The 12,466-nt window shown below is 44.0% G+C and overlaps 1 protein-coding gene across 9 annotated transcripts in view; it reads left to right on the top strand.

Moving 5' to 3' along the window:
* LOC106562719 (ubiquitin carboxyl-terminal hydrolase 20) overlaps positions 1-5,754 on the top strand; it is a 40,183-nt gene extending 34,429 nt beyond the window's left edge. For 7 of the 9 annotated variants that reach the window (XM_014127717.2, XM_014127719.2, XM_014127722.2 and 4 more), the window contains one exon: positions 3,978-5,754. Coding sequence is in view for 2 of the 9 variants with exons in the window: in XM_014127719.2 (XP_013983194.2) it covers positions 3,978-4,024 (47 nt within the window). In the remaining 7 variants the exon portion in view is untranslated. The remainder of the gene's footprint in view (positions 1-3,977) is intronic. The other 2 variants (XR_001319083.2, XM_014127720.2) reach the window with 1 other exon arrangement.
* The last annotated feature ends 6,712 nt before the right edge of the window (positions 5,755-12,466 follow it).

Raw genomic sequence — 12,466 nt, 5'->3', positions numbered from 1 at the left:
TCTCCTTAGTCTTGGTTACGTTGATCGATAGGTTGTTATTCTGGCACCACACGGCCAGGTCTCTGACTTCCTCCCTATAGGCTGTCTCGTCGTTGTCGGTGATCAGGCCTACCACTGTTGTGTTGTCTGCAAACTTAATGATTGTGTTGGAGTCATGCCTGGCCATGCAGTCGTGGGTGAACAGGGAGTGCAGGAGGGGACTAAGCACGCACCCCTGGGGAGCTCCAGTGTTGAGGATCAGCGTGGCAGATGTGTTGCTACCTACCCTCACCACCTGGGCGCGGCCCGTCAGGAAGTCCAGGATCCAGTTGCAGAGGGAGGTGTTTAGTCCCAGGATCCTTATCTTAGTGATGAGCTTTGAGGGTACTATGGTGTTGAACGCTGAGCTGTAGTCAATGAATAGCATTCTCACGTAAGTGTTCCTTTTGTCCAGGTGGGAAAGGGCAGTGTGGAGTGCAATATCATCTGTGGATCTGTTTGGGCGGTATGCAAATTGGAGTGGGTCTAGGGTTTCTGGGATAATGGTGTTGATGTGAGCCATTACCAACCTTTCAATGCACTTCATGGCTACGGACGTGAGTGCTACGGGTCTGTAGTCATTTAGGCAGGTTGCCTTTGTTCTTGGGCACAGGAACTATGGTGGTCTGCTTGAAACATGTTGGTATTACAGACTCAATCAGGGACATGTTGAAAATGTCAGTGAAGACACCTGCCAGTTGGTCAGCACATGCCCGGAGCACACGTCCTGGTAATCCGTCTGGCCCCGCAGCCTTGTGTATGTTGACCTGTTTAAAGGTCTTACGTCGGCTACGGAGAGCGTGATCACACAGTCGTCCGGAACAGCTGATGTTTTCATGCATGCCTCAGTGTTGCTTGCCTCGAAGCGAGCATAGAAGTGATTTAGCTCGTCTGGTAGGCTCGTGTCACTGGGCAGCTCACGGCTGTGCTTCCCTTTGTAGTCTGTAATAGTTTGCGAGCCCTGCCACATAAGACGAACATCGAAGCCGGTGTAGTATGATTCAAACTTAGCCCTGTATTGACGCTTTGCCTGTTTGATGGTTCGTCGCAGGGCATAGCAGGATTTCTTGTAAGCTTCCGGGTTAGAGTCCCGCACCTTGAAAGCGGCAGCTCTACCCTTTAGCTCAGTGCGAATGTTGCCTGTAATCCATGGCTTCTGGATGGGGAATGTACGTACAGTCACTGTGGGGATGACTTCCTCAATGCACTTATTGATATAGCCAGTGACTGATGTGGTGTACTCCTCAATGCCATCGGAAGAATCCTGGAACATGTTCCAGTCTGTGATACTAAACTACAGGACTGTTTTGCTATCTGCTTAATCTGACAACTTTTTTATAGAGTCACTGGTGCTTCCTGATTTAATTTTTGCTTGTAAGCAGGAATCAGGAGGATAGAGTTGTGATCGGATTTACCAAATGGAGGGCGAGGGAGAGCTTTGTACGCGTCTCTGTGTGTGGAGTACAGGTGATCTAGAATTTTATTTCCCTCTGGTTGCACATTTAACATGTTGATGGAAATTTGGTAGAACTGATTTAAGTTTCCCGGCATTAAAGTCTCTTGCTACTAGGAGTGCCGCCTCTGGGTGAGTGGTTTCCTGTTTGCTTATTTCCTTATACAGCTGACTGAGTGCGGTCTTAGTGCCAGCATCTGTCTGTGGTGGTAAATAAACAGCCACAAAAAGTATAGCTGAAAACTCTCTAGGCAAGTAGTGTGGCATGCAATTTATCACAATATACTCTACATCAGGCGAGCAAAATCTAGAGACTTCCTTAGATTTCGTGCACTAGCTGTTGTTTACAAATATGCACAGACCGCCCCCCCTCGTCTTACCGGACTGTCTTGCCGGTGCAGCGTGTATCCCGCTAGCTGAATATCCATGTCGTCATTCAGCCACGATTTTGTGAAACATAGGATATTACAGTTTTTGATGTCCCGTTGGTAAGATATTCGTGATCGTACCTCGTCTAGTTTATTGTCCAATGATTGCACGTTGGTGAGTAGTGTTGACGGTAACGGCAGCTTTCCCACTCGCCTTTTCCGGGTCCTGACCAGGCATCCGGCTCTTTGTCCTCTGTACCTGCGTCGCTTCCTATTGCAAATAACGGGGATGTCGGCCCTGCCGGGTGTTTGGAGAATGTCTTGTGCAACTTGTTTGTTGAAGAAAAAATCTTTGTCTAATCCGAGGTGAGTGATCACTGTCCTGATATCCAGAAGCTCTTTTTTTGCCGTAAGATACGGTTGCAGAAACATTATGTACAAAATAAGTTACAAATAATGTGAAAAAAACCCACATAATTGCACAATTGCTTGGGTGCCCGTAAAACTGCTGCCATTTCTTCCGGCGCCATTTCAGAGTCCACCTATGGTAAATTCAATTGATTGGACATGATTTGGAAAGGCAAATATCTGCAGCATTGAAGGTCCCCAAGAGCACCGTGGCCTCCATCATTCTTAAATGGAAGAAGTTTGCAACCACCAAGAAATCTTCCTAGAGCTGGCCGCCCGGCCAAACTGTGCAATCAGGGGAGAAGGGCCTTGGTCAGGGAGGTGACCTAGAACCCGATGGTCACTCTAACAGAGCTCCAGAGTTCCTTTGTGGAGATGGGAGAACCTTACACAAGGACAACCATCTCTGCAGCACTCCACCAATTAGGGCTTTATGGTGGAGTGGCCAGACGGAAGCCACTCCTCAGTAAAAGACTGGCCGCTTTGAGTTTGCCAAAAGGCACCTAAAGGACTCTCAGACCATGAGAAACGATATTCTCTGGTCTGATGAAACCAAAGATTGAACTCTTTGGCCTGAATTCCAAGTGTCACGTCTGGAGGAAACTGCTACCATCCCACAGCATCATGCTGTGGGGATGTTTTTCAGCAGCAGGAACTGGGAGACTAGTCAGTATCAAGAGAAAGATGAACAGAAGAAAGTACATAGAGATCCTTGATGAAAACCTGCTCAGGACCTCAGACTGGGGCGAAGGTTCACCTTCCAGCAGGTAAACAACCCTATTCACACAGCCAAGACAACACAGGAGTGGCTTCAGGGCAAGCCTCTGAATGTCCTTGAGTGGCCCATCCAGAGCCCGAACTTGAACACGATCAAACATCTCTGGAGAGACATGAAAATAGCTGTGCAGCGATGCTCCCCGTCCAACCTGACAGAACTTGAGAGGATCTGCAGAGAAGAATAGGAGAAACTCCCCAAATTCAGGTGTGCCAAGCTTGTAGCGTAATACCCAAGAAGACTCAAGGCTGTAATCGCAGCCAAAGATACTTTAACAAAGTACTGAGTAAAGTGTCTGAATACTTATGTAATATTCTTTTTTCCTTTTTTTAATTGCAAAAATTCTGAAAACCTGTTTTTTTCTGTCATTATGGCGTGTAGATTGAGAAAAAACAACAACAATTTAATCAATTTTGGAATAAAGCTGTAACTTAACAATGTCGAATAAGTCAGGCGGTCTGAATACTTTCTGAATGCACTTTATATACATACACACACACACACCACTCAGGTCTAAGGAGGAGGTAGCATAAACAGTACAATTTTTCCCAAACACTTCAATACTGGACCTCTTGGCTCCTTTAACGGTCTGGTACCATTGTTCTCACGTAGCTCAGGTCGTTCTCATGAGTTACTATATTCCTCCATTGCAGGATAGGGTGTGTGTGGTTAATGGGTGTGCATGAATGTGAAAAGAACAAGGAAGGCAATGCACTCGATGTAGTTAATAAACATCTTGTAATTCTGGACAACTGTGTTTGCACAACCTGAGATTCCAGATACTGTAACTAGATTGCACATTAAGACGGAGGGGAATTGGTCTTGCACATTAAAACATGCAATTCTACAAAAAAATACTTAATCCACCAGAATACACAAAATTCAAGTTTGTTTCCCTTTGCCCTTGATTTATTTTCCTTTTTTTATAAGAATGTTTTCTTTCCTTCCCTTATAGGTTGTCTGTGTTTGACTCCCCTGTACACTAGCCCTCACTGGAGCTGAGGGGGTTGATTTGCACCTGGGTGAAGAGAAGCCTTATTGTGAGCACTTTGTAAAATGTAGCAACGCGCCTTATTCTATTACCTGTGCAGGAAGACATATTGGTCAATTATCCATCATAGTGTAGTAGAAAAGGTGTTATTTATTGAACAAACTTAAGATGTTTTAGTAAGAAAATATACATTGCATAGTTGCAGTAGGTTGGTGACAACAAAATCTAAATTGCTGCTGTACTACTGTAGTAGGTGTGTCATATCGTTAACGGTGTCCTGCACTCAGATGAGAGGCAGAGGGAGGAAGGGAGGGAATGTCGTGCCGAGGGGCGTGACATCATCAGTGTTAATTGCTACTTGACAACTCGGGTGAACTTGTACTAATCTTTTTTTGCTGCAGGCCCCAAACAACAAACATTCAATGACTACACGTTTGTCTCTCCGAGACAATGGAAGAGGATGGATGGATGTAAAAAAAAAAAAGAAAAGGCTGTTCAGAGCGTGTTGAACGTTGCGATCTTGTAGAAGTGTTCCACTCCCTTTCCGAGGAAGACTGCAAAGTTTTCAGATTGTCGTGACTCGCGGCGTCTCATCGCATAGTCGATTTATTTATTTAAGTTACACAGATCGAGGCTTATCCCATCAATAACCCTTAGTAGTGTAAGTTTACATACCGTATGAACAAGCAGATTAGGTTATTGTCTCTCTCTCTCTCCATTCCTTAGTGTAGGAGAATAGACTGGTCCCAGGTCTATTTGTGCTGTCTTACCAACTCTATGATCTACCAACCCTCCGGTGCCTGCAGCCCCAGTTTAGGATAGGATATCAGGCTAGGAGGAGAGGAAAGAGAGGGGGGGAGATCCCGTCCACCTGGAGGGGTAGGTGTGGAAGAGGTGTCGTAAAGAGGTGTGTCGGTCACCCGTCTAAAGTGAGTGTTGCTCAGATGTCCATGTCTCGTACTTCTCCTCAGCTCAGCAAAACTCCATATCCCAGAATTCACCACTCCCCCAGTTTACTAGCCTGCACCTGTCTGCACTTGTCTTTCTGCTTGGAAAATATGGGCGGCAGGTAGCCTAGCGGTTAAGAGCGTTGGGCTAGTAACCGAGAAGTCTCTTGTTCGAATCTCCGAGCTGACTAAGTGAGAAGGCTGCCAATGTGCCCTTGAGCAAGGCACTTAACCCGAATTGCTCCTTTGTGTTGCTCTGGATAAGCGTGTCTGCTAAATGACTTAAAATGTAAAATATCATAATCCCCCTCATCCCTCTCACCATAAAGGTACAATGACCTTTACTGTGAATGTATATACTGCATGCTAAAACAGAGGTTCAAACTTGTTTTTTGTTTTTGGTAGGTAGGATGATGTTATGTACTTTGACAAGAGATGATGCAAGTGGTGATGTCATTATGAGCTTCCCCTGATTTCCCTGAGTATGCCAACTAACCGTTTAATGGTTAAATGACATACGTTCACGCGTGTCAATGGCTACTGTAGCAATGCTATGTAATGGATGCTGTCTAGTCGGTCCAAACAGTGTTTGAACCTAAAAGTAGAGGTTTGAAAAATACCTGAGTGATTCTGTGCTGCCGTGCTGGTAAGTGGTATGTCAGTGTCCAAAGAGTAATTATGTCGTTTTTTTCCCCTTTTTTATATATATATACATACATACATACATACATACACACACACACACACACACACACACACACACACACACACACTGCTCAAAAAAATAAAGGGAACACTAAAATAACACATCCTAGATCTGAATGAATGAAATAATCTTATTAAATACTTTTTTCTTTACATAGTTGAATGTGCTGACAACAAAATCACACAAAAATAATCAATGGAAATCCAATTTATCAACCCATGGAGGTCTGGATTTGGAGTCACACTCAAAATTAAAGTGGAAAACCACACTACAGGCTGATCCAACTTTGATGTAATGTCCTTAAAACAAGTCAAAATGAGGCTCAGTAGTGTGTGTGTCCTCCACGTGCTTGTATGACCTCCCTACAATGCCTGGGCATGCTCCTGATGAGGTGGCGGATGGTCTCCTGAGGGATCTCCTCCCAGACCTGGACTAAAGCATCCGCCAACTCCTGGACAGTCTGTGGTGCAACGTGGCGTTGGTGGATGGAGCGAGACATGATGTCCCAGATGTGCTCAATTGGATTCAGGTCTGGGAAACGGGCGGGCCAGTCCATAGCATCAATGCCTTCCTCTTGCAGGAACTGCTGACACACTCCAGCCACATGAGGTCTAGCATTGTCTTGCATTAGGAGGAACCCAGGGCCAACCGCACCAGCATATGGTCTCACAAGGGGTCTGAGGATCTCATCTCGGTACCAAATGGCAGTCAGGCTACCTCTGGCGAGCACATGGAGGGCTGTGCGGCCCCCCAAAGAAATGCCACCACACACCATGACTGACCCACCGCCAAACCGGTCATGCTGGAGGATGTTGCAGGCAGCAGAACGTTCTCCACGGCGTCTCCAGACTCTGTCACATGTGCTCAGTGTGAACCTGCTTTCATCTGTGAAGAGCACAGGGTGCCAGTGGCGAATTTACCATCTTGGTGTTCTCTGGCAAATGCCAAACGTCCTGCACGGTGTTGGGCTGTAAGCACAACCCCCACCTGTGGACGTCGGGCCCTCATACCACCCTCATGGAGTCTGTTTCTGACCGTTTGAGCAGACACATGCACATTTGTGGCCTGCTGGACGTCATTTTGCAGGGCTCTGGCAGTGCTCCTCCTGCTCCTCCTTGCACAAAGGCGGAGGTAGCGGTCCTGCAGCTGGGTTGTTGCCCTCCTACGGCCTCCTCCACTTCTCCTGATGTACTGGCCTGTCTCCTGGTAGCGCCTCCATGCTCTGGACACTACGCTGACAGACACAGCAAACCTTCTTGCCACAGCTCGCATTGATGTGCCATCCTGGATGAGCTGCACTACCTGAGCCACTTGTGTGGGTTGTAGACTCCGTCTCATGCTACCACTAGAGTGAAAGCACCGCCAGCATTCAAAAGTGACCAAAACATCAGCCAGGAAGCATAGGAACTGAGAAGTGGTCTGTGGTCACCACCTGCAGAACCACTCCTTTATTGGGGGTGTCTTGCTAACTGCCTATAATTTCCACCTGTTGTCTATTCCATTTGCACAACAGCATGTGAAATGTATTGTCAATCAGTGTTGCTTCCTAAGTGGACAGTTTGATTTCACAGAAGTGTGATTGACTTGGAGTTCCATTGTGTTGTTTAAGTGTTCCCTTTATTTTTTTTAGCAGTATATCATTTTTTTGTACTGTATTTTTGTCAGTTCTGTACAGATGTGAAGCCTCCAAGAGTGTCTGTTTGTTTTCTTTATGGAGAAGTGCAATGAAACATTTCTGGCTGTCTTATCTGTGCTCAGACACCTTAGAGTTATTATTGTTGGTGTTATTATTATTAAAGTCTGCTGATAGGTTGCTAAAGCATTGTAAATTTGTTATGACAGTGGACTACAGTGACGATCCTTGTGCTGCAGTATTATTCCAACGTTTTTAAAACGCTATGTGATACTTATCTTAATTCACCTCACTTCTGAATTCCTGGTTGGTGTGTTTATGTTGGGTTGTTTGCACACACACACACACACACACACACACACACACACACACTCGCGTGTAAGAGTTTTATTTTCACTTGTTGATGATTTAACATTAAGACATTGCTGCGGTGGAATTGATTGCGTAGATAATGACTCGCCTCTGTCTTTATCCAAAAGAATAATAGTAATTAATGAACTTGTTTTTCAATGACGATAGTGTCTGTCATGGTCACAGTAATGATCTATTGATGCTGTTTGTCTTCGGTGGTACATCCAAACTCAGATGAGTGTCTGTAAAACTGATGTAATGATTATATGATTAAAGGGCTTCTTTCATTTGCCTGTGTATTTTGGTGTGTAATCATATTTTCACACTTGTTTTCACACATAGCCACAGTACAGTGTTGAATTAGAACCAGGAGATTTTTTTTTGCACTGGCAGGGGTTTGAAATATATATATATATATATTCCAGAGGTCTTTTACTGAAATTACTGAAATGTCTTTCTGGCATCTAATGTAATAAATTGTCTCATTCTGAACCAGGACACAACAATATGATAAATGTCTCTCATTTTTAAATATTGTTGACTACTTATCTATCCCACTGCCACACACCAAAGTATACACTGATTAGTGGTTTAATATCTGGTTATAGTGATTACGCTAACAGACTGCCATCTTTCAATATATTTATAATAATGGAAGAGAATGTTATGATTCATAAATATCATTTTTAATGTTGGAATGAGGGCCAGATCAATAGGTAATCTGGAAGACCAGACATTTCCCATTGATTAAGCTTTTAGGGGCATTTAGAGCCACTGATCCCTTATGCTGAGTAAAATAATCTAATTGGACACTCCCTTGATGCTTTGGTGACCTTTTATTGTCTGTGTGTGAGTGTCTGCACATGTTTGCGAACGTGTTTTGTGTGTGTGTGTTGGCACGCATGTATGCTTTGTGAAACTTGTTTGTGAGAGAGCGAGACAGAACAGTGGCATCTCACTGTGTGAGACTATGATGTCATAGTCTCATCCCCTATGCCTGGCTCTGGCTGTATCATGCTAATCCAGACCGAGGCAGATAGAGAGGACTAAGAAGAGAAGGGAGGAGAGAAAATAACAGGAGGAGAGAGGATAGAAGAGCCCACTGATCATCCTTTGCAGAAAGGAGCAGTGAAACAACATACAAGGTAAGTGGGAGGGGTAATGTATACCTCTCATTCTCTCATATGACTGCAGAGGTGCAAATATTGTACGAACCGTGTGTTTATCATAATGTTTCTTCATTTTCTGACACAGTAAAGAGTAGAGTTTCAGCTGTTACAGACATCGAATGACTCAGGAGAAACAAAATCTCATGAAATGAATGAGTGATGATAGTTAAATAGCTCCTGTAGAATTACTTTAAGCCTTTGGCTGTGATAGAGCTAAATGAGATCATGGAGGAACTGTAGTAATGACATGGACGCTGTGCAGGCTACTGTACCAGTAGCTCTGATGGGACCGGGGTGGGGCTGTACTGTCCTCGCCCCAGCGACTGACATCATTGGCTCATTTGGATGTAATGGCTCTTTGTATGCAAACGAGTTGCCTTTGCATGATGCACACAGGCTGATCATGATGTGACGATAGACAGAAGGTCACAGTCTACTGACAGTAGACATCATAATGCTCTTATCTGGTTAAATTGAATGGTAAAATTATTAGTCACTACAAAGATTACATGGAAATATAATAATACACACAAGGTAGGATGTCCTGTAACTGATGGTTTAGACTGGGTCATGTATGTTTCAGGGTACTATTCATCATTCATGGATGTCTCATCCACTATTATAACTATATATCAACATATTGAATGGTGAAAATAAGGGGGGCTACTGATTTATTTAATGAATGAGAGAATTTTGTTTTTGTAAAGTGGCAAAGTAGTAAAAGCAACACATTTCACCTTATACAGTGCATTTGGAAAGTATTCAGACCCCTTGACTCTTTCCGTATTTTGTTACGTTACAGCCTTATTCTAAAATTGATTAAATTGTTGTTACCCCATAATGACAAAGCAAAAATAGGTTTTTAGAAATGTTAGCAAATGTATATATATATATAAAAAAAAAAAAGATCACGTTTACATAAGTATTCAGACCCTTTACTCAGTACTTTGTTGAAGCATCATTGGCAGCGATTACAACCTCAAGTCTACTTGGGTATTATGCTACAAGCTTGGCACACCTGTATTTGGGGGAGTTCCTCCCATTCTTCTCTGCAGATCCTCTCAAGTTCTGTCAGGTTGGATGGAGAGCGTCGCTGCACAGCTATTTTTAGGTCTCTCCAGAGATGCTCAATCGGGTTCAAATCCGATCTCTGGCTAGGTCACTCGAGGACATTCATAGACTTATCCCAAAGCCACTCCTGTATTGTCTTGGCTGTATGCCTAGGGTTGTTGTCCTGTTTGAAGGTGAACCTTCACCCCAGTCTGGAGCAGGTTTTCATCAAGGATCTCTCTGTAGTTTGCTCCATTCATCTTTCCCTCCATCCTGACTACCGTAATTTCCGGACTATTGAGCGCACCTGAATATATATATATATATATTATTATTATTATTTTGATGTCTATAAGCCGCAGGTGCCTACCGGTACATTGAAACAAATGAACTTTACACAGGCTTTAATGAAACATGGCTTGTAACAAAAATAAATAGGCTTTAACGAAACACGGCTTGTAACAAAAAAAAAAAAAAGAGCAATAAACAGTAGCCTACCAAGAAAGTCATTGCTCCAGACCAAGCTCCCGTGTAGCAGCTCTATTTCCTTTTCCAACAGCCAGATCAATCGCCTTCAACTTGAAAGCTGCATCATATGCATTTCTCCGTGTCTTTGCCATGATGAGGGTGACAAAATGACTACCGTAATCAGAATGATGGGAAGTTTGAGCGCACTCAATTTAATCTAAACAGTAAACAAAAAAGTTGTTTGACTTTAACCCGTTCGGCAATTTCATTGGTCTAATGAAAGCTTCATGCCGGCAAAAAACTGAGCGCGTCACAGAATTTTTTATTTATTTGAAAGCTGGAAAAATCCATATATTAGCTGCGTCATTGTTTAAGCCGCGAGGTTCAAAGCCTGGGGAAAAAAGTAGTCTCCCAGTCCCTGCTGCTGAAAAACATCCCCACAGCATGATGCTGCCACCTCCATGCTTCACCGTAGGATGGTGCCAGTTTTCCTCTAGACGCGACGCTTGGCATTCAGGCCAGAGTTCAATCAGACCAGAGAATCTTGTTTCTCATGGGCTGAGAGTCCTTTAGGTGCCTTTTGAAAAACTCTAAGCAAGGTGTCATGTGCCTTTTACTGAGGAGTGGCTTCCGTCTGGCTACTCTGCCATAAAGACCTGATTGGTGGAGTGCTACAGAGATTTTTGTCCTTCTGGAAGGTGCTCCCATTTCCACAGAGGAACTCTAGAGCTCTGTCAGAGTGACCATCGGGTTTTTGGTCAACTCCCTGACCAAGGCCCTTCTCCCCCGATTGCTTAGTTTGGCAGGGCGGCCAGCTCTAGGAAGTCTTGGTGGTTGCAAAGTTCTTCCATTTAAGAATTGTGGAGGCCACTGTGTTCTTGTGGACCTTCAATGCTGCAGAAATGTTTTGGTACCCTTCCCCAGATTTTGGTACCCTTCCCCAGATCTGTGCCTTGACACAATCCTGTCTCTGAGCTTTACGGCCAATTCCTTTGACCTCATGGCTTCGTTTATGCTCTGACATGCACTGTCAACTGTTGGACCTTATATAGACAGGTGTGTGCCTTTTCCAAATCATGTCCAAACAATTGAATTTACCACAAGTGGACAATCAAGTTGTAGAAACATCTCAAGGATGATCAATGGAAACAGGATGCACCTGAGCTCAATTTTCGAGTGTCATAGCAAAGGGTCTGAATACTTATGTAAATAAGGTATTTCTGTTTTCGCTTTGTCATTATGGGGTATTGTGTGTAGATTGAGGAAACATTTTTATTCAATCAATTTTAGAATAAGGTTGTAAAGTAACAAAATGTGGGAAAAATGAAGGGGTCTGAATACTTTCCGAATGCACTGTAACTAAAACAACAAGAAATACACTATATATAAAAAAGTATGTGGACACCATTTCAAATTAGTGGATTCGGCTATTACAGCCACACCCATTGCTGACAGTTGTATAAAATTGAGCACACAGCCATACAATCTCCATAGACAAACATTGGCAGTAGAATGGCCTTACTGAAGAGCGCAGTGACTTTCAATGTGGCACCATCATAGGATGCCACCTTTCCAACAAGTCAGTTTGTCAAATTTCTGCCTGCTAGAGCTATCCCGGTCAACTGTAAGTGCTGTTATTGTGAAGTGGAAACGTCTAGGAGCAACATCGGCTGGAGTAGTGTAAAGCTCGCCATCCATTGGAGTGACAATTCATGCTTCACCATCTGGCAGTTCAATGAACAAATCTGGGTTTGGCGGATGCCAGGAGAATGCTACCTGCCCAAATGCATAGTGCCATCTGTACATTTTCTTGGAGGATAAATAATGTTCTGGGGCTGTTTTTCATGATTCGGGCTAGGCCCCTTAGTTCCAATGAATCTTAGCACTACAGCATACAATGACATTCTAGGCGATTTTGTGCTTCCAACTTAGTGGCAACAGTTTGGGGAAGGCCCTTTCCTGTTTCAGCATGACAATGCCCCCGTGCACAAAGCGAGGTCCATACAGAAATGGTTTGTTAAGATTGATATGGAAGAACTTGGCTGTCCTGCACAGCGCCCTTACCTCAACCGCATCGAACACCTTTGGGATGAATTGGAACGCCAACTGCGAGCCAGGCCTAATAGCCC

This window comes from Salmo salar, chromosome ssa11 (assembly GCF_905237065.1).
Source record: "Salmo salar chromosome ssa11, Ssal_v3.1, whole genome shotgun sequence".
Classification (NCBI taxonomy): Eukaryota; Metazoa; Chordata; class Actinopteri; order Salmoniformes; family Salmonidae; genus Salmo; species Salmo salar.
This window is presented reverse-complemented; position numbering and strand designations above follow the sequence as displayed.